The sequence below is a fragment of the Syngnathoides biaculeatus genome, chromosome 13 (assembly GCF_019802595.1).
Source record: "Syngnathoides biaculeatus isolate LvHL_M chromosome 13, ASM1980259v1, whole genome shotgun sequence".
Taxonomy (NCBI): domain Eukaryota; kingdom Metazoa; phylum Chordata; class Actinopteri; order Syngnathiformes; family Syngnathidae; genus Syngnathoides; species Syngnathoides biaculeatus.
In genome coordinates, this window is record NC_084652.1 from 15,091,611 (window position 1) to 15,110,250 (window position 18,640).

The 18,640-nt window shown below is 39.1% G+C and overlaps 1 protein-coding gene across 2 annotated transcripts; it reads right to left on the bottom strand.

The window, feature by feature from the left end:
- Positions 1-5,305: 5,305 nt before the first annotated feature.
- On the bottom strand, positions 5,306-18,596 carry LOC133511198 (solute carrier family 12 member 9-like). Of its 2 annotated transcripts, XM_061839895.1 has the most exons (15): positions 18,476-18,596; positions 18,154-18,395; positions 17,005-17,139; positions 15,904-16,041; positions 15,715-15,827; positions 14,461-14,662; positions 14,221-14,328; positions 13,101-13,212; positions 12,292-12,449; positions 10,824-10,906; positions 9,525-9,649; positions 8,746-8,938; positions 7,930-8,104; positions 7,633-7,779; positions 5,306-6,483 (listed from the first exon to the last, which is right to left on the bottom strand). In XM_061839895.1, the coding sequence occupies exons 2-15, from the start codon at positions 18,377-18,379 to the stop codon at positions 5,618-5,620; spliced, it is 2,781 nt and encodes a 926-aa protein (XP_061695879.1). In that variant the 5' UTR covers positions 18,380-18,395; positions 18,476-18,596; the 3' UTR covers positions 5,306-5,617. The 2 variants fall into 2 exon arrangements, with proteins under 2 accessions (XP_061695879.1, XP_061695878.1); XM_061839894.1 differs by lacking the exon at positions 18,476-18,596 and having other exon boundaries at positions 18,154-18,469.
- Positions 18,597-18,640: the final 44 nt, after the last annotated feature.

The window sequence follows — 18,640 nt, forward strand, 5'->3', positions numbered from 1 at the left end:
AACTGACATTGCGTCCTGCTCCGTCCAAGATCTTAATTCTGTGTACATATCCTTGCGTGAAATAGTTGAGAACTCGCTGTAGAACTCTCTTGGACAAGTCTGACGCATTTGGCAAAAAACATACCGCAATATTATCTAGAATACGCGTTGGAGAATCGATTTCAAACTTCTTTTGTTCAGTTGCCATTTTGGAAGCTTGTGGGGCAGGGCAAATGTAGCCAAAGGGGGCGGGGGGCGATCTTAAGATCGACAGACGGAAAGGTCCATTCTTAATCACAGTGGGATTAATTTATTTTGTAACAGTCTCCACAACTTTTGCCCATCCAATCTTTGATAATCTAGCCAAAAGTTGTTGAATGACGTTGCCATTGTGATGTTTCATAATTACATATAGTATGTATGTAGATTACATTAGCTCGCATTCCTCAGTGACGTCACCATCTGTTAAAAAAAAAGACTTTTTAAAACTTGTATTATATTTAATATAAAGGTTTATTTTATTCATATTTATCTTGGGTATAATTTTATTGTTTGTACTATTTAAACGCAAAATACACTTTTGCAATTTGGCAAACAGGCTATGTGATATTCTGACAATGTCAAAAACATGTGTTATGTAGAGCTAAATGTTTAGTATTCAAGTCTGTTTTCAAATATATTTTTTAAAGATGCTACAGTAAATTTATTACTAGGTACTTTTTTAAAACAATATACTCCTTTTTTCCATTTTAATTGAACAAACATTTATACAGTATGTATTTAGAGAGAAACATCAATGCTGCCCCATCCCAAGACAAAGAAAACACTCTATAATTGTCAATGTGTGAGAGCAGCATGAACGAAGTCTCACTACTAGCCTTCAACTGTACATTCATAATGGCGATGAACTTTGCCAGTGACGAAAACAGACTTATTTACCACGGATACAAGAGTGCTAACGTCCTGGAAAAGACACCTGTCCAATACGTTGCAAAAGACATGACGAAATGACTCAAATGAATCACTTGTCACTGCGTGAAAATGATTCACATCGGCATTTACTGAAGGAGAAAGGCATCCCCAATGTGTGGGGGTGGACTGAGGGCGATGCCACGTATCAGGGGTGGCAAACACGGGTCTCGTTTCTTGCCAATTGCCAGTACTGTAATCTAATACAGACATACAGACAACATAGAACTAACAAACCGCATTAGTATTTAGGATGTAGGATGACGCACATAACTCCATTTCTGGCCTCCCTCTACTGGCTGCCTGCACATTGCGGGTTTTAGGATCATTTATTTGGTTTAAACCCATTCGTGGGCAGCGTCCCATTTTTGGGACATCATGATTTTCACGCATTATATCCTTCAGTATATCAAAATATTTAAGTGTTTTGATGTGAAGCCATAATTTGGTATCAGGAGAGGATAACTCATCAGTCAAAGTTAGCATACAGTTATTTCCCGTTCCTTCCTGACCCAACATGACTGCCTCAAGTACACGTGGAGCGTTTTCCAAGAGAAGAAAGAGTGAAAGGTCAGTATGCAACCAAGTTTGTCTTCAAAATGCTAATCCATCAGTATTATTAATGCGTAAGTGTCGTTCTAGAATGAGAATTAATTAATAAACATATCTCCAGTATGTACCACTTCACAGAACTGATAACATACCCGTCCCAGTTTTGGGATGCTGCCCGCGAGAGGGTACGTCTTTTTTGCCCTTTGTTTTATGCGCTAAACGAAAAACAAGTTATTTCCTTGATTGTGGCCTGTTCGGAGACTTTTATCTCAATAAGGCAAAAAAATTGCCACCCTGGCCATGAATGGGTTAAGATTCTAAAATGATCTCTCCAGTTTTAACACTTTTCTTTTTAAATCATCATTCTTTGTCTTTTCACGTGGGATTTCATTCTTTAAACTTGTTTTGTGGAATGTTTAAATTGATTTACATCGTGAATTAAAAAAAAAAAAGAATCTGTGTACAGCACTTTGTTCTTGCTGTGGCTGTTTTCAAATGCCTCAATAAAGTTCGAGTTGATCTGAGTTTACAGCCCATGATGGCCAAATGTTGCATTGTAGGGTTTAAATACTGCACATATTTTCCCAGTTATGATGCTCAGCCACTGAAAATATTTTGGACAGTGGAAGTATTGGCTGGGAGGAACAGCAGGCAGACAACAGGATGCGCAACTGTTCCCTACGAGGAGAGGACGCTTGCCAATGTAGGCTGTGAGCAAACAATTCTAAATAAAGCATCCGGAAGCTGACGTTATGAAGCACGGGGAGGTGCTACCTCACACCTTAGACTAAATCCGTATGAGGAGCTCACTCATGGCATGTGTTGCTTGGAATGTCTTTCCAAACTATATTCATCCATCCACTTCCTATAGCACCTTGTCTTAGGGTGGCGACTGAGACTTAAGATGCGAGGCCGGGACTTCCTGAACTGGTAGCCAGCCTGAAGGGGCCATACAGACAACCATTCACACTTATACTCGGACTGCTGGACAGTCTCAAATGATTAAGATGGATGGTTTTGGAACATGTGAGAACATTGAGTACTTGGAGGAACCCCACCCTAGAGCAGAGAGTTGAACCTGCGAACTGAGTCATAGAGATTATCCAGCGGATGCTGCCTTATTAGGCATCAGTTGGTAGGAAAACAAAACCAAGTAGAGTCTTCTGTTGTATTGCAGATTTTTCACAGAATCTGGTCACTGCATATTGTTGGCAGGAGAGATGATGTTATTTTGTTTTTCAATAACTACTAGCAACTGATAACTGTTGACTCACGGCATTTCCCCACCGAACCAAGTGACACCGAAGAATGTTATAGCAGTGTATCCCAAAATAGCGGACTCACTCTTTGACTATCAGTTCTGTTTGAGAAGCAAATAACACCAAATTGAAACATTTCAGTTAAGATTGAGATTTCAAAGTATTAGTTTGTGGAAGTTATTAATTTTAGTGGAATTAAGTTGTGTGCGTTCCTCCTCCCCACGATGCCATGTCACTCACCCTTCTCTTTGCATCGTTGCTCAACGCCAAAGATAAACAAAAATAACTTTGTATTATTCTTTACATTATGTACACTTAAGTAAGGTAAATGAACATAATTTTGCATTACTCTTTATGTACACTTTGAATGCATATTTTTGGCTGCGTTGGGTGGTGCTTGCAACGGATTAGGCTATTTACATGTAAAATCCGTTTCTACTAACAAAAGTTTCACGTTACGAAACGACTTCCGCAACAGATTAATTTCTTGAGTTGACTGTGAGCTGCCCCTTCTAATATCCAAGCCTTGGCCATCAGGGCGCAGTTGAATGCATAATCACACATAAGTGAGAGAAGATAATTATCTAAGTTTCACTGTAAATTTTAAGAGTGCCAATAAACAACTTGAAGCCTCTTTTTTTGTCGCATTGTTCACTATCTGATGAAGTGCTCCTTGTTGTGAAGTGAGTCAAATTCACTGCCACCATACAGCACTCGTTTTTTTTCCCCTCTGCAAGTAAAAGCAAAAAAAAAAAAAAAAAATTAAAATCCTCTGAATCACAACACATTCCCAGCTCTGATTGGGCAAGTTGGGTTATTCATATCTCAAGGAGAAATACTTCAATTGGGTGCAGTCCAGTGTACACATGGCCCAAGTGGGAGAAAATTGTTCAACTCTTATGCTATTAATTTACCTTAAATGCAATATTACTGTAATTAATTTCTACCACGTGAATCAAAATGAAATGTGTAATGCCCTGTCAGAAAGGGAGTAATTTTTTTTTTTTTTTTTAAATTTTAGGGGTGGACAAGTGGACATTTTTTTTTTCCATCTTCGCAGACCTGGGTGACTTCACTCTCAATGCTGCATCAATTTATAGTGGGCCTACTTGGAGCCAGATCTGCCTCCATCTGCGAACACACTCAGTTTGGCCCTTTTGCGTAGGCAGGTGTCGCAGCCGCCTCTGCACAAGCGCATGTGAATGTTCTAGCACTACACGACATATGCCACAGATGGCACTGGATTGACGTCAGAAGGTAGAAGTTTCCACGAGGCCCACTTCAAAATGATTAACTACGTAACTCCGGCTCAATGAAAGTATGTATTGATATGGTCTGCTCATACAGTAGAAGCCCCTAAGACTTCTCAAACTAGATCATAAAGTTTACATTGTTCGCAGAGCTTTTTCCACCAAACATCTAAAATACTGTACATAGCTCTATAAGAACCACAATCAAAAAATGTCTCCACATAAAACGAGTCAGTAATATAAATAGGGGTGCCAACAGTTTTGTAGCGGAATGGTCAAGAATTGATCCTAATTGTTATGGAGATCTAAATTGCAAGGTTCAGGTTATTGTTGCCACAGGTGGGTCAACCAGTTATTTAATTCAACAGTTTGCTAATTTTACTCCCTGTCCCATGATTTTTAAGAAAAAATAAAGATTTTTTTGAGGCAGACTATTTATTGCTCCAATTTAGACTACAATGGATGACCAAGTTAAGCAGAAGTTTAAGAAACTCCAAAGGGTTCGGATACTTTGTTTGCCCGATGTAGATGTGCACATGGAAATAAATGCATTTTGGCACAAACTTACTAAACAATTTAGTATTTATGTTAAGCGGGATACATCTAACAAATTAATTCTTCCAAAAGCAGCAAAGGGCCAATTATTGAACACATCCAAGATAATCCTGACAGACTTGTGGTGTGAGAGTTGCGATTTCGCTCTCTTGATTCCCTCCGTAAATAGTCCGGCCCGACAAATCACAAACTTTAAACCTGTTCAATATTTACCATGACAAACCCCTTATGTGGTGTGTACAGTAAATTGGCTCAGTGACAGAGACAAACTAAATAAAATTAGAAAAGCTCATTGATGCGGTCCTGTTGCTTGGCGCAAATAGAGTAACTGGTCGCTCATTACGTGAAAATGGTGTCTCATAAGCCATCATCCACAAAATGTTTACGACAATGTACAGTAGTTGCCAAATAAGGAACAACCACTACTGCTCTTCTCCCTTGTCATTTGTCAGCTATCTACATTTATGATAATCTGTACTGTAAAATTGTACAATATAGACCGCGGGTGGTCAAAGTATGGTCCACCAGTCGTATATGGGCAGCTCAATTATTGAATGCAGCCCACCAGACCTAACATGCTTCATCTTATTTTACATACACATTTTTTCTTTAAAATCTACAAATGACACATACCAAAGGGCCAATTAGCACCAAAAAAAAAAAAAAAAAAGAAAGAAGAAGAAAAGAAATCACCCATGGTACAAACTTTATCAGCAGGATTTCAATAATGAGGGGAAAAAAAAAAAAAACAAGGTAACAACTTTATTCTTTACACCAACATGTATAAAAGACATTTAATACCCATGAGTGATAAGTACTTATTTCAGTCCACAATACCGATCCAAGAATCTCATGATATACAGTCCATGTACTGAACCTTCCCTGCTTCCTTGATACTTTACTGCAAGGTAGTTGAACTCAAATGTAAAACCGCTGCACTGAAGAATTTATTGCTGTGCTTCCAAATAGCAACTGAATGAGAGTGACTGAAGAAATCAGCGACTGCCAAATGTACTGAATGTGCCTTGACTCAATGAAAGTTGGGAAACTGCTCTAGATGTCTGTGGTGACAACTGGAGTGACTCCGTGGATGAGCAATGTCGGACCTAAATCCTGACTCAATAGATCCACCTGGTGCAGGTAGGCCAGGTAGCGGCCTGTATCCGCAGGTGGGCGCGGCAAATAGAGGAAGCGCACGGCCGGCCGGGGGTCTCCATGCCATTGAATAAGACCCTTGACGGCGTGAATGTACTCATCTGTTAGTTGGGGTGCATTGCTGGGCAATCCTTCATGTCCATCCTCCACTACAGGCCTTTCTCGTGTTCCCCTGTATAGTGCCACCACCTGGTCCCAAGCCACAATCTGCACTTGCGCAGACATCCTGAGTTCCTTGAGCATCAGTCGCAGCTTGGCTTCCGCCTCGTCCCGCAGACTTCCCCCGGTCTCCACGCACAGGAAAATGCGCAACCTGGCCTGGCTCCAGGCACGGGTTTCATGAAGTATGCAGCCCAGCTGAAGCAGAAACAGAGAGCAAATGTCCACGTAGCCGCGATTGTCCGGTCGCAGTAGATTCAGCGGCCAAACGTCAACAAATGGGCCTGCCGTGCCTTGGGGAGTCCTGGTCTTTCTCCCGCATCCTAAAACTTCTTCCCTGTTGAACTGGCTGAAATATCGAGCCAGTGTCACATTCTTGCCCATTTTTAAAGCGTCGGCAATAATTGACACGTACTCCTCTTCCTTGATGTCTTTGGGTTTATCAGTACCACGAACACTGGAGAAGAAAGGGAACAGTGGTCCTCCTGGATCTTTGTTTGTACAGACTGTCGACCTATGGTCCGGAGGTAAAATGCCTTGGAGGTGGTCTCCAGGGGGGCAGTTGTCATAGAAACCCAGGACAAGAGTGTTTGGCCTCATCCCGCCTAAGAAACAAAGGGAAAATTTGTTTTAGTCCAAAGGTCATTCTGTAATAATAATAATAATTAACCCCCCAGATTTTTAGTATGGAAAAGCAAATTTGCCTATTTTCAGATTTTTGGGGGAACCTATTCATCATTCACTGAAAAACCAACCTAAATCAGTGTTTACTATAAAAGTATTTTGTTTTATAGTAGGAGCTTGATCTAGTCTGGCCTGAAAGTCCTGTCTACTAGGAAAGTAGGCATCTACTGGAAGTTAGGAGCCTTTGGCTATAATGAATTTACCCACGTCCGTGTCAAGGTACTGGGATGGCAACTGATGGGAAAAACATCTGTTGAAATATACGATAACTTGGGTTTGTTCAATTGGTATATTTAATCATTTGGTGCTGGTACTTTTCAATGTGGGAATTTCATTCAAAGTTCTTAAAAACGAAGGCATAGCTCTTCTAGCCAACACTATAGTGTGCCGCCCACCATGTTCAGTGATTTAACTTTTTTTTAACTGATCCTGAACAGTTCAAAAAAGTACTACAAAGACTGTTACTCTGCAAGAAAGTTCCAGTAGGTGATGCTCCATCTTTTCTCTCCCTGCTGATCCAGAAACTTAGATGCTGTGAGAACATTGATCGTGACGGTATTGCAGGGTTGTCATTGTTTTGTTGGTTGTGTTCTGTATTTATAACGGCAATTTCTTTAATTTTGCACCATACAATGAAAAAGTTTTTTTTTTTTTTTTTTTTTAAATGTTCAATGTGCCGCAGTGTTAACTTTGCTACAGCAGTGGGTTTTATGTTAAGTTTTGATTAAGATAACTTTACTCCCAAAAGTTTGAAAAAGCATTCAAATGTTTCAGGGATAATGGTATGTAGTAATTTCAACTGTCCTTCTTTCGGCTTGTCCCTTTCGGGGTCGCCACAGCGTGTCATCTCAGATGAACACACATATGTTTGGCACAATTTTTATGCCGGATGCCCTTCCTGACGCAACCCTTCTCTGGGAGTGGGGGCCTCAACTGTAAAAGTACTATATTCAATTAGAAATAATTTCGGCACTCATCAATTTCTCAGTTTTTTCCATTTAGAGGACTGTGCATACATACCCCTTGTGAATACCGTGGGAAAGCTGTACAATATAAAAATGCACACCTACCAAAGCCTGTGATGAAAAGAAGGTTCTGAACTCCACGTCGAACAGAGTCTGCCAAGGTGAGATTGACAAAGGCTTTGATGTTCAAATGGTCCACTAAAGACAGCCAAGAATCATAACAGCTCTGCAAAGGATCAGATGGCAACTCATCTATAGAAGCACACACACACACACAAAGTCAAACGATGGTGGGATCCCCAGCTTCACTCCATGTGTAAGTGTGAATAGGTGGATGTGGCATTATTGAAAAGCGATAACCCCAATAAAATGGTTTAAAAAAAAAAAAAAAAAAAGTTGTACCCAGCAATCCCAGTTTGACATGACCCAATACATAGAGGCCACTCTTCTTTAGGTCATTAACGAACATGAGCAGGCCTATGCAAGTACAAGGGTTGGCCACCATTAGCAGCACTTGAGGCCTCCAGAATTTGACATGGTCCTTGCGCACGTCCAGCATCAGGAGGTACTTGCGGACCTGAGTGACGAGGGGTGAGAAACAGATTTAAATAGTCGAACATGTATACTGGAATCTTGATAGTGAATGGGTTTATTAAAAAAAAAAAAAAAAATTCTAAATAGATTTAAGAATTCATTTAATATGGAGTTTTTATATGAAATGATTTTCAAAACTATACGTATAAAAAATAATTAATTTAACAAAAAAATGACATTTCAGATTCTTTAGAATTTAAGTTTTATATTCAAATGAATAATTTTTTAAGTAACTAATTTTGAACTCTATTCAGTTTTTCCATATACAGGTTATAATATTTTATGTATATAATATTGTATGTACAATACATGTAATGCTACTAACATTTTTGCCAGGTATGATTAAAAAAAATACCACTAAGTTTTTACAGTGAGTAGTTGCATTCACTATTATCAAATATTTTGATAAATAAAAACAGTACTTTGCAAAACGACTCCATAAAAAGATTATAGGTTATACATTAAACGGTAAAAGTGTAATGAGACAAGTGATGCTTTTACTTTAAAATATTCAAATACTTCCTTGAAGTCAGAATTTAAGTGAATTTAATTTGAAAGGCTACAGTTATTTAAACAAGTGTGTGTGCGCACGTATGGGGGTGTGTGGGGATTGGGTATGCGCACCTGGTGGAAGATGAGAGCCTGGCTGACGTAGCCCCAGTTACTGATGGGGCCGAGGTAATGGATGAGCATTAGGAGCAGCAGCATAAATGCTATGCTGGCAAAAGCATAGATGGCATTGATTAGGAATATCATGACCAGGCTGCCAAGAATGCCCAATGTGCAGGTGTGCCATGTGAAACAACGGAAAGAGGGCCTGAATGAAGAGGAAAGAACAAAAAAAAAAAAAAGAAAAACATTCAATTAATGTAGATTTGTTTTTAATACACTATTCAAAAGTATACATTTCGAATTGGTTACATAAACATTTTAATTTTAGTTTTTCAGTCCAAAACAGGTTTGATCATTTCCCAAATGAGCCGAATTAAAGAAAAATTACTCAAATTGGTTGATCAACATTCAAAGCATAATGGGGAAGAAGCTCATGAAAAGTGTGGAATAATCCAATGCCTTGTGAAATGAACGAAAATACAAAATAAAGAAATACATATTTGTGTTACTGACAAAAAACAGGTTGCGATAAAAGCACCAAGTCTCCGTCAGGTGCATGCACCTTATCATAGGTTATCCCTAAAGGGTCGCTCTATGAAGGTGGATGGCATTGTAGCTGCTCACAAAGGATGAGTGCTGGAGTAAGGTGACAATCATAACTTTTTTATTTTTGGTCAAAACAGCATTGTATTTCCAATATACACGTCTGAACGGACACATTTACTTCCAGTATAGTTATCATTTGGAACAGTATTTACCAAATCAACTCACCGCTTGGTCCTGTAGCTTACCTAAAATTTGGTGCAGATGCCCACTCCAGAGCCAAACAGGCCAGGTTTACAGTGGCATACACCAATAAGAAGAAAATGGTCACAATACCAGCGATGGAGTTCAATTTACCAGCAAACAGCACCACCTAGTGGCATACAGAGGACAAGTCACTAGCCGTTTCAGACTGCAATATATTCCGGTATAAGGGTGGTCAGATGTTTAAAATTAAAAATAGGTGTGTAAAATTACGCAATCGCACTATATTTAGGCAAGGACACAGCTCCATTTAGAATAAAAAACAAAACGGAATTTATGGATGAGTAATGATCATTCCATATTCTATTACTCGATCACTCAACTTTGAAAATAGTTTTACTTGATTACTTAGCTTTGAAAGTGTAATTAGTCTAAATACATTATAATTTGTGTGTAGTGGCGGTGCCTTGAGACAAGTGACCCAAAAAGGTTTTGAGGCATGCTGTTATTTGGCCATTTTTTTTTTTTTTTTTGCTCTGACTTGTGAGCAAAAATTTGAGGTAGGAGCCACAATGGTAGCAGCCGAATCAATACTTCAAAACATGGAGCAGAAGGGCAGATGTTGAACAATTAAACAACAAAACCAAAATGGCCTTCAAGCTGTTTAATCCCACTTTCAGTTGGAGGTTACAGGCAAACTAAACACTGAATAGAGAATGTCGCATTCACATCGTAGTTGACAGACAATACAGTTTTTAGCCTTTGCAAAAAAAGTGACTACTACTGCAGCTAAATTAGTCTATGCGTTTGTCCGTGTAATACTGCCCCCATGGGACCAAGGCAAGCACAGGAAACTGAAATTGTTTTTTTTTGTGGGGGAATTACAGTCATTTCTTTACATTCTAATTATATACATTTTGAATGTTCATAAAATACATTGTTACTTATTGGAAAAAACATTACATTAGGGTAAGAAATTCACAAATTCCCACTGGGAAGTGAGCTTTATTTTTCTGGTGGTTGAATAATCTGAAAATTGATCTTTTTCATGCAGTCAATACTTTCAGCTCTCGAGCCCAAAACAGCTTTGTGACTTCTGATGCTGGGGGGGTAAAATTTTTGTGAAAAAATAAATACAAATAAAATACAATAATGGGGGCACGGTGGCCTCACAGTTCTGAGGTACCGGGTTCGATCCCGGACCCACCTGTGTGGAGTTCGCATATTCTCCCGTGCCTGTGTGGGTTTCCTCCAGGATAATCTGGTTTGCTCCCACATCCCAAAAACATGCAACATTAATTGGACACTCTAGAGAGAAACTGTTCCAAAGCAAAACCCTTTACCTGTACAAGCAGCCAAGAAGCAAGTACTGAGGCCCAGGGGTTGCCACGGCGGGATGTCCTCCTTGCTAGAGCAAGTACACCACCTGTAGCGGTTATAAAAAAAAAAAAAAAAAACAAAAAGGCAAGGTTCTGTCTGTTGCTGCTCATGTGGTTCTCAATGAGACAAACAACTGAGTCATCCCGAGGTGATGCTTAAGCAAAACACAGTGATGGAAATTGTGTGTGGAGAAAGTCAACACTGTTAGCCATCTGTTGTCAAATGGTGCATTCCAAATGAGCACTGCGCTATCAGGAAAACAAGACAAATGAGTAACACTAGTCCATTTCTTGCAGATGGCTGGCTATTAAAATGCTGATTCTGGTTTTACAGAGGGGTCATCTGGGGTGGAACCTTACCAGTGAATGTCACCTAAACTATAAATATGATACATTTCATCCTTCCACACGTCAGGAAACATGTTGGGCGATGAATCAATTCCTGACACTTAGCATGCAGTACATCTATGATTTACCATGTTCACTCGTGCCACGGGAATTAAAAAGTTTTTGGGAAAAATGTAACTTTTCAATTTTTATCTACAACAAAGTATATCTTGTCGACGTTAAAGTCTTAATCACAAGAACAAAGTCATAACATGAAAGTCAAAGTTACGTGCGGGAAGAAAATCTTCAGCACAAAAAAAAAAAAAAAAAAAAACGTTTTTAATCCTTTAATATACCTTTATTAAAAAAAAAAAGACTACAAGCTCCAAAAAAATGTATACAATAAAAGTAGAAGATTAAAGCTTATGAAATTAAGTCCTTTTATAATTTAAAAAAAAATGGACTAAATAGAAATACCTGATAAATTTTGCATTGTAGACAAAAAATACATTGAAACAGAAATCATATGCATGGAATATCAATAGTGACATGAGAATTTTAGAGCGTGAATAACGGGGGTTAGGCTCGACAGTTTTCAAGGAGAGACTTTTTAATTATAGATATGAAGAGTGTGGTCTAAACTGGCCCAAAGTTAGGGAGGTGTAATTGCACAATTTGTTTTTTGGCACACTAATCCCCATGTTTACAAAATTACACGACTCTTGTTTCTGGAGTGCTTTGTTAATTTTTTTTTTTTTAATCCCAGGTACAACTAAATGTACATTTGTTTGATCGCAATGATTGAAAATAGCTCACAATAGTTGTACATTGAGCCAGATTGGGGTTTTCTTGACAGACCGGTAACCAGAATCACTGTCAAAAATAAGACAAGGATGGAATCAGATGCATTTTCATCGTTAATTTAAAGTATTCACGTATATACATTCAGTGAGACCAAGCATCAAGATGGATACGTATGCAAGTGAAGAAACAGAGGTTGACTGCTTTTCTGTATCTTGGTAAATGATAAATCAAGCTACACCTCACACACACACCTCAGTTTGAGAACCACTGATCTAGGACACGCAAAAAACGGCCGTCTTACCAAACAGGTCATCTTTGGACAGTGCGTACAAGACTCTGGAGGCTCCGATTAGGTTGCTCATGGCAGCGGACATGGCCGAGGAGTAGACACCAACTGTGACCAGAGGAGGCCAAACATTGATGGGCCCAAAGAAACTGTAGTCTCTTTGCAGAATGGGACTACAGATGGAAGGAGAATGCACAAAATTACATTTAAAACCAAAAAGTATGAAACTAACTTTTTCATGGATGTTGTCAATGAGCCGTAAAAGAGTGAATAGTGCATTTTTTCAACAATTCTCCCAACAGTTACGGTCTCATTTTATTACTGCCATTGTTCTGTGACTACAAATCTTCACTGGAATAGCACAATATGTAACTAACTGGGATTTGCTTTTGTATTTCATTTGTTAATTTAACATATTGGTGTGGATGTATGAGAGGGGGGTCATACTGTTTCATCTCATCTAAATAGCATTCCCATTTGTCAGTGTAACCCACGTTTTGCATACAAACAACGCAGAAGCCATAGACTTCAGAGGTACCTTTATGGTGATATTTTCAAAGTGAAGGATTTATGGAGGTGATTTATTCGATGTCTCCGGAGTTAAAATGTCACTTTAAAAAGGAGGGCATGTGACTCAGCCGCCTCAACACGCCTGATGCTCTTCTAGGAACTGCCTTTTATTAAACGTTCTTAAATGTTAAATATGTGTGTGTATATAATAATACCTTAAGAAAGTCCTTGGCCCCTTTTCCCAGAATTGAAGGACCTCGGGTAAAGAATAGAATGCCAGATTCTAACCCATTTACCCTGATAGCGATACTAACCGTTCGCAAGACAATGCAACCAGCAAACTTAGCAGGTTGTATGTGATGAAAGTTGTAAATACAGCTGCCAAGGTCCCTCTCGGGATGGAATAACTTGGGTTCCTCAAATCACCTGGAAACAACATAACAGAAGTCAAGATAATCAAGCCTGTTTTTATGGCTTCTAGGGCTCTGCAATTTTTAAAATAGCTACTACCTGGATAAATCCTACTAAGAAACAGAAAATGAGCAGAATGATCATAAACGGAATGTCATGGAAGGCAATCAAAGTCCATCGTGCAGAACATTTCCAAAAACAGTGCCTATTTACATTTTGCAAGAAAAGTAATTTCATGCAAATATAAGTACACCGTGTTTAGACACCTTAATCCAATAATGTATATGGTGAACTTAATATGTTGAGCAGTAGGTAGTAGAAAGTCTGTCACTGAACTATGTATATTTACATTTTTATTTCATTGCTACCAGGTGGAATTGTGTGTGTGTGTGTGTGTGTATATATATATATATATATATATATAAAATTAACCAAATTTGGGAGGTTTTTGGCCCATGACCAGCTGTACCTGTGGATAAAAAGCAAAATAGGTTGGTCCCTTGCCTGGTTTGGATGGAGGCTTGGATTCCAATTAGAATTGTGTTAAAAGAAAAATAAAAGAAAAAAAAAATCCTCCAGTAACACCTGAGTCACAATACAATCTGAATTGAATTTGATTCAGTTCCACAGGGGTGAAATATTCTCTCCCCCCCACCCCCCAAACCAATCCAAAGTCATGTATATGGTCAATTGGAATTGTGAGGGTGTGTCCTGTTTGCGCATGGTCTGACATAAATACGATGACGTCATTTACGCAGTGTTTCCAACCAGGGTTTAGCTGTGATGGAGATTCTGTATTTGTCACTTGTTTGTTATTCAAGGTGTTTCTTTAATACTAGTATAAAACAATCCAAACTCCAGCATTAGCTACATGGCGAACCATTTTGATAAATTGTGTTTATACCAGTTTGCACATACCACCTTTGAAATAAAGCTGTTCTGATAAAATGTAGTGTGATTGGACAGTAATTAAGGCGTAATTGTCCAGTTCAGTCACATCATTTTGCGTGTGCCAGGCCTTACCTGACATGTTAGAGCCAGCCATGATTCCTGTGCAACCGTTGAACATGACTGCAAACACTGTGGCAAAATTCATCATGGCTCCAGTGGTATAGTCGACGGTGTAACTATCTATGAGGGGGAAAACAAAAGACACCACCCATTCAATTATGTTGAACTACAAACAAATATCACAGTTCTGAAGAGTATCGTTGCAAATTATCACAAGGCGTCACATTCATTATGACAGCTAAAGCAATGTACCCCATAGGTTGCTCTCCAAGGTGTGGAGTCGGAGGCCAGTATAGTTGGCGGTGGTCTGGGTCGAAGTGTTCAAAATGGAAGAATCTGGGAGTGTGATCATCCTGGGCTTCACAGCCAAGAAGCTGCTAAAGATTGATGCCAGGACAGTTGTAACGATGAGAAAGATGATAAAAGTTGCTTTGGCGTAGATGTGGGCGCCTACCTGTAAATCACAAGCCACTTGACATGAGAGGCAAATTAAATACGATGACTTCATGGATAATCATCAACAGTGGAAACAGTAAAGTTGACAGGCTTACAGGTTGTACAGTTTAGAAAAGGGTTAACTTATTGGGGTTGCACAAATAAACTTTGGGTTGCATACAAAACAGAATGCTGTACCAGATTTCTTGCAAGAATGGGAGGTTATCTTTTTTTTTGAGGAGGTGGGGGGGGGGGTTGATTTTTAGTGACCCGAACTGTCCTACAGGAACTATTACATTTCAATTATGTTCTGTTTTACACTGTCAGTTAAGCCTCCTAAAATGTTACAAGGTCAAAGTGATAGAATGTTTAGTCATCAAAAGTACTGATTTGAAAAAAATATATACCTTTTTAAATGTTATGATGAATAGTACAGTACGTGGAGTTTTTACTTTTTAAAAAAAAAAAAAAAATCTATTTGTAACATAGGTAGCATAGCGGATGACTGAGCGTCTGCATCACAGTCCTGAGGACTGGGGTTCAAATCCCAAAAAGATGCACAAAAAAAGATGAATGAAAAGATGCATGGAAGCTTAATTGATTACATTGCCCGTAAGTGTGAATGTGCGTATGCATTGTTTGTTTGTCCTGGGATTGGCTGGCATCCAGTTTAGTTCAGGGTCTACTCCGCCTTCTGCCCGTGACCCTTGAGGATAAGGGGTTAAGAAAATGGATATTCATAAAAATATTCAGATTTTCCTACTTCAAAAGGGATCAAGCGGACCATTAAAATGAAGGGATTATGAAAGAGCATTGAAGAAGGAGGGAACACAGCAGTTAACTTAAAGTTACCATGCTTGTGAAATCAAAGTGAAAATAAATTGCTAAATTTGACAATCTGGATTAATTTTACAGGTTCTTTAATAAAGAATTTAACATTGAAATTTCTATTATTTCCGATGCCAAAGAAAATTGTTTTGCACATCTAATTATGTGGGCCAGTACATATCCCAAGAGACTGTGTTCAACCTTCAAGATTCCTTTTATATGACTGAATGAAATGTGTCTCACCAAACAAACAAGGAAACAAATTAAGAGCAGCACAGTGCCATAAAGCAAAGACCACCAGTATCCTGAAGGCAACACTCGATGGGATGCTCCAATAACTGCCACAGACTGTGAAGCTTTAAATGCACACGAAAATGAATGGTTAGAGCAAGATACTGCTATGTCACTGAATGTGATATTAAAACAACCAACCTTCTGGGATGCCAAAGGCAGAGGTGATTGCTTCAACCAGACCCAAAATGTAGAGCGCGCTGCCACACACATTGGCAAAGAAAAACATGATACCAATACTGCCACCGAACTCTGGACCCAGCGCTCGACTGATCATGTCTTGACAGCCATTATTAAGGACCTCTTTAAAAAAAAAAATAAAAAATAAAAAAAAAAAAATAAAAAAAAAGACTTTTGAAATGCTTAACGGTTTGTCTCTCAGAAGTGTCCGCCCTCCTCCTCCACAAAGGTGAAATTGCAAAACAGAATATTTTGTTAGCTGCCCATTTTGCAAAAAGTGCTTGAAACTAAACTGTTTTAAATTTTGCCAGATTGTGATGCAACAATAGGTTTTCTACTTTACATAACTTCCCATTTTGCCCCCCCCCCCCCCCCCCAAGTTTTTCCCACCTAAGATTTTGCAGCTAGGCAAACTCCCACCTTTTCCAAACGAAAGCTAGAAACTTTTCACCGCACTACAGGTAAGCACTACCAATTCAGAGTCAAAAGGTAAGCAGAACTGCAGTATTAGCACACATCACTTATGCTATCTTTAACAACTGGCACACATTTGAATTTTTGGCAAAGTCGTAGTGTGCGGTATTCATATTTGGTAAAGTTTCTGCTACACATACGCGCATGTGAACTAGTGGCTTAATGATGTGTAATATTAACCAGTGAAAATACAAATCCTGCTTTTATTTCATATTTACACGGGTCTTGCATTATTCTTCAGAGTGTGGGCACCCCTTGTCTAGTTGCATAAAATTTGCTTCATTCCCATTTATGGCAAAGAAGGCCCACTGGCTTTCTAAAACAGGGAGGTTGGGGAAGATGTATCTGACGGGCCTAATACAAAACTGCCACTCAAATCTGGGTAATTTCAACCAGTGTTCCCTGCTATTGTTTACCCTTTATGGATTTTTCCTGAAGAATGTCAGAGGCCTTTAAAAATATAGAAACAAAAGCATAACAATAACCAGGAGTGCGGGGTACAGATCACGAGTAGACCAACTTCTGACAATTATTAGCAACTAGAAAAATAAGCATATGGTCTCAAAGTGTAGATGAATTGAAAGATACAATAGGCACCTCCCGCATCCAAGGCTCCATTAGTAGAGATGGCGCAGACCGACAGGACAGTCATTGTGATAATGATGTAGGCCAGAAAGAACATGGCAATGGCCTGGTATAGCCCTGCTTGACCAACAACAAATCCTGCAGGCAAGTAAAAAGTTTTACTGTACAATGAATGTGACAGAAGACTCCAATTGCGGTCTGACAGGCAGGTGATGTTCCTTGTAAAGTTGAATCTGAAGAAAGCAGAATGGTTATGTAAATCGTCACGATATATTGCACACATTTAAAACAGCATCCATGTATATGTCACAAGTATGTCAAAGATTTAACAAAATGGTCAATAGGAAAGCATGAACTGGTATTTTTAATGGTTTCGAAGCACTGACAAATGTACATGTACCATGTGCATTTAAAAAAAAAAGTGTAAAACAAACCAGACTAAAAAAAAAAAGAAAAATCACAGATCATAAAATGATCAAAACCTGTAATATGAGGATAATAATAAAAAGCCAACAAAAAATAGATTGAAAGTGTGACAACATTCTTTCATATTCTGTTTAAATGCCTACCATGGTCATTCACTTCCAGAAAGTTTTTAAAAGACAGCCTTGCCAAGTTAAAGTAACAGGATGATGCTTCTTTAATAGAGTTTTACTGTTTTGTGATCTTTGAACATTTGTGGTTTAAACTGAGTATAGATAATTCGCAATATTTTAGGGCATGTTCATTATTCACCTGGTCCTGCAGTCTAATGAGGGTTCAACCTGGACTCTTTGATGCTTTACTATTTGCTTGAAAATAAAGTTTAAAATATAACTTCAACTCTACCGTAATCATTATTTAGTTAGACACTAATGCAGAATCACTACCTTTCAAGGAACAAACAACCATTTTTTTTTTGCGACTGACTTCCATTTGCCTGAAGTCATTTATTATGTGCCTTTAACTCTTCTAAAAGGAAATAACAGAAGGCATAAACTGACAAATTAAATACCGCCACTGGGATTCAGAAAAAAATGCCGAGTCAAATGGGTTTGTTGACCATCGTATTAGCTTGTAGCCCCCAACCACCATGCATGTTAAATACAATTGTCTTTTTCCTCCCCATGTACTTTTAACAAGTGCACTTCCAGTCCTAACTTTCTTACTCACCAATTCGCAGAAACACGACGACGCTAAACATAGACAGCAACGTGGGAATAACAACCCCGAAAAGCACGCCGAGCTTTCGGTCACTTTCCGGGTCAGGCAGACGCTGACCTCGGTCTTCGGCCGGCTCGGGTCCCACGTTTGCGGGGTCATCCTTCGACTCCAGACCGCCACCGGCGAGGGTGCTGTCGGTGAGTCGATAGTTGAGAAGGGGAGCCTTCTCAGACATCCCAACGGTTGCGTGTCTACAACGATACAGTAAGTCTCAATTTCTTTAATATGTTGGAAACGTGGTGCCAAAGCAAACGGCATGAACTGAGCTCACCTCAACCGCAGCCAAGTGGGGAGGAAATAAAGCACTGCAGCCGGTGAGCAAGGTGTACTAATGAAGCCGGTAATGTGACGTCACAGTTGTGTATTTTTTTTGGTGCGTGCGTGCGTGCGTGTGTTGAGGGTTCGGGGGAGGTGTTGTAATTAGTTCCCTTTTGTG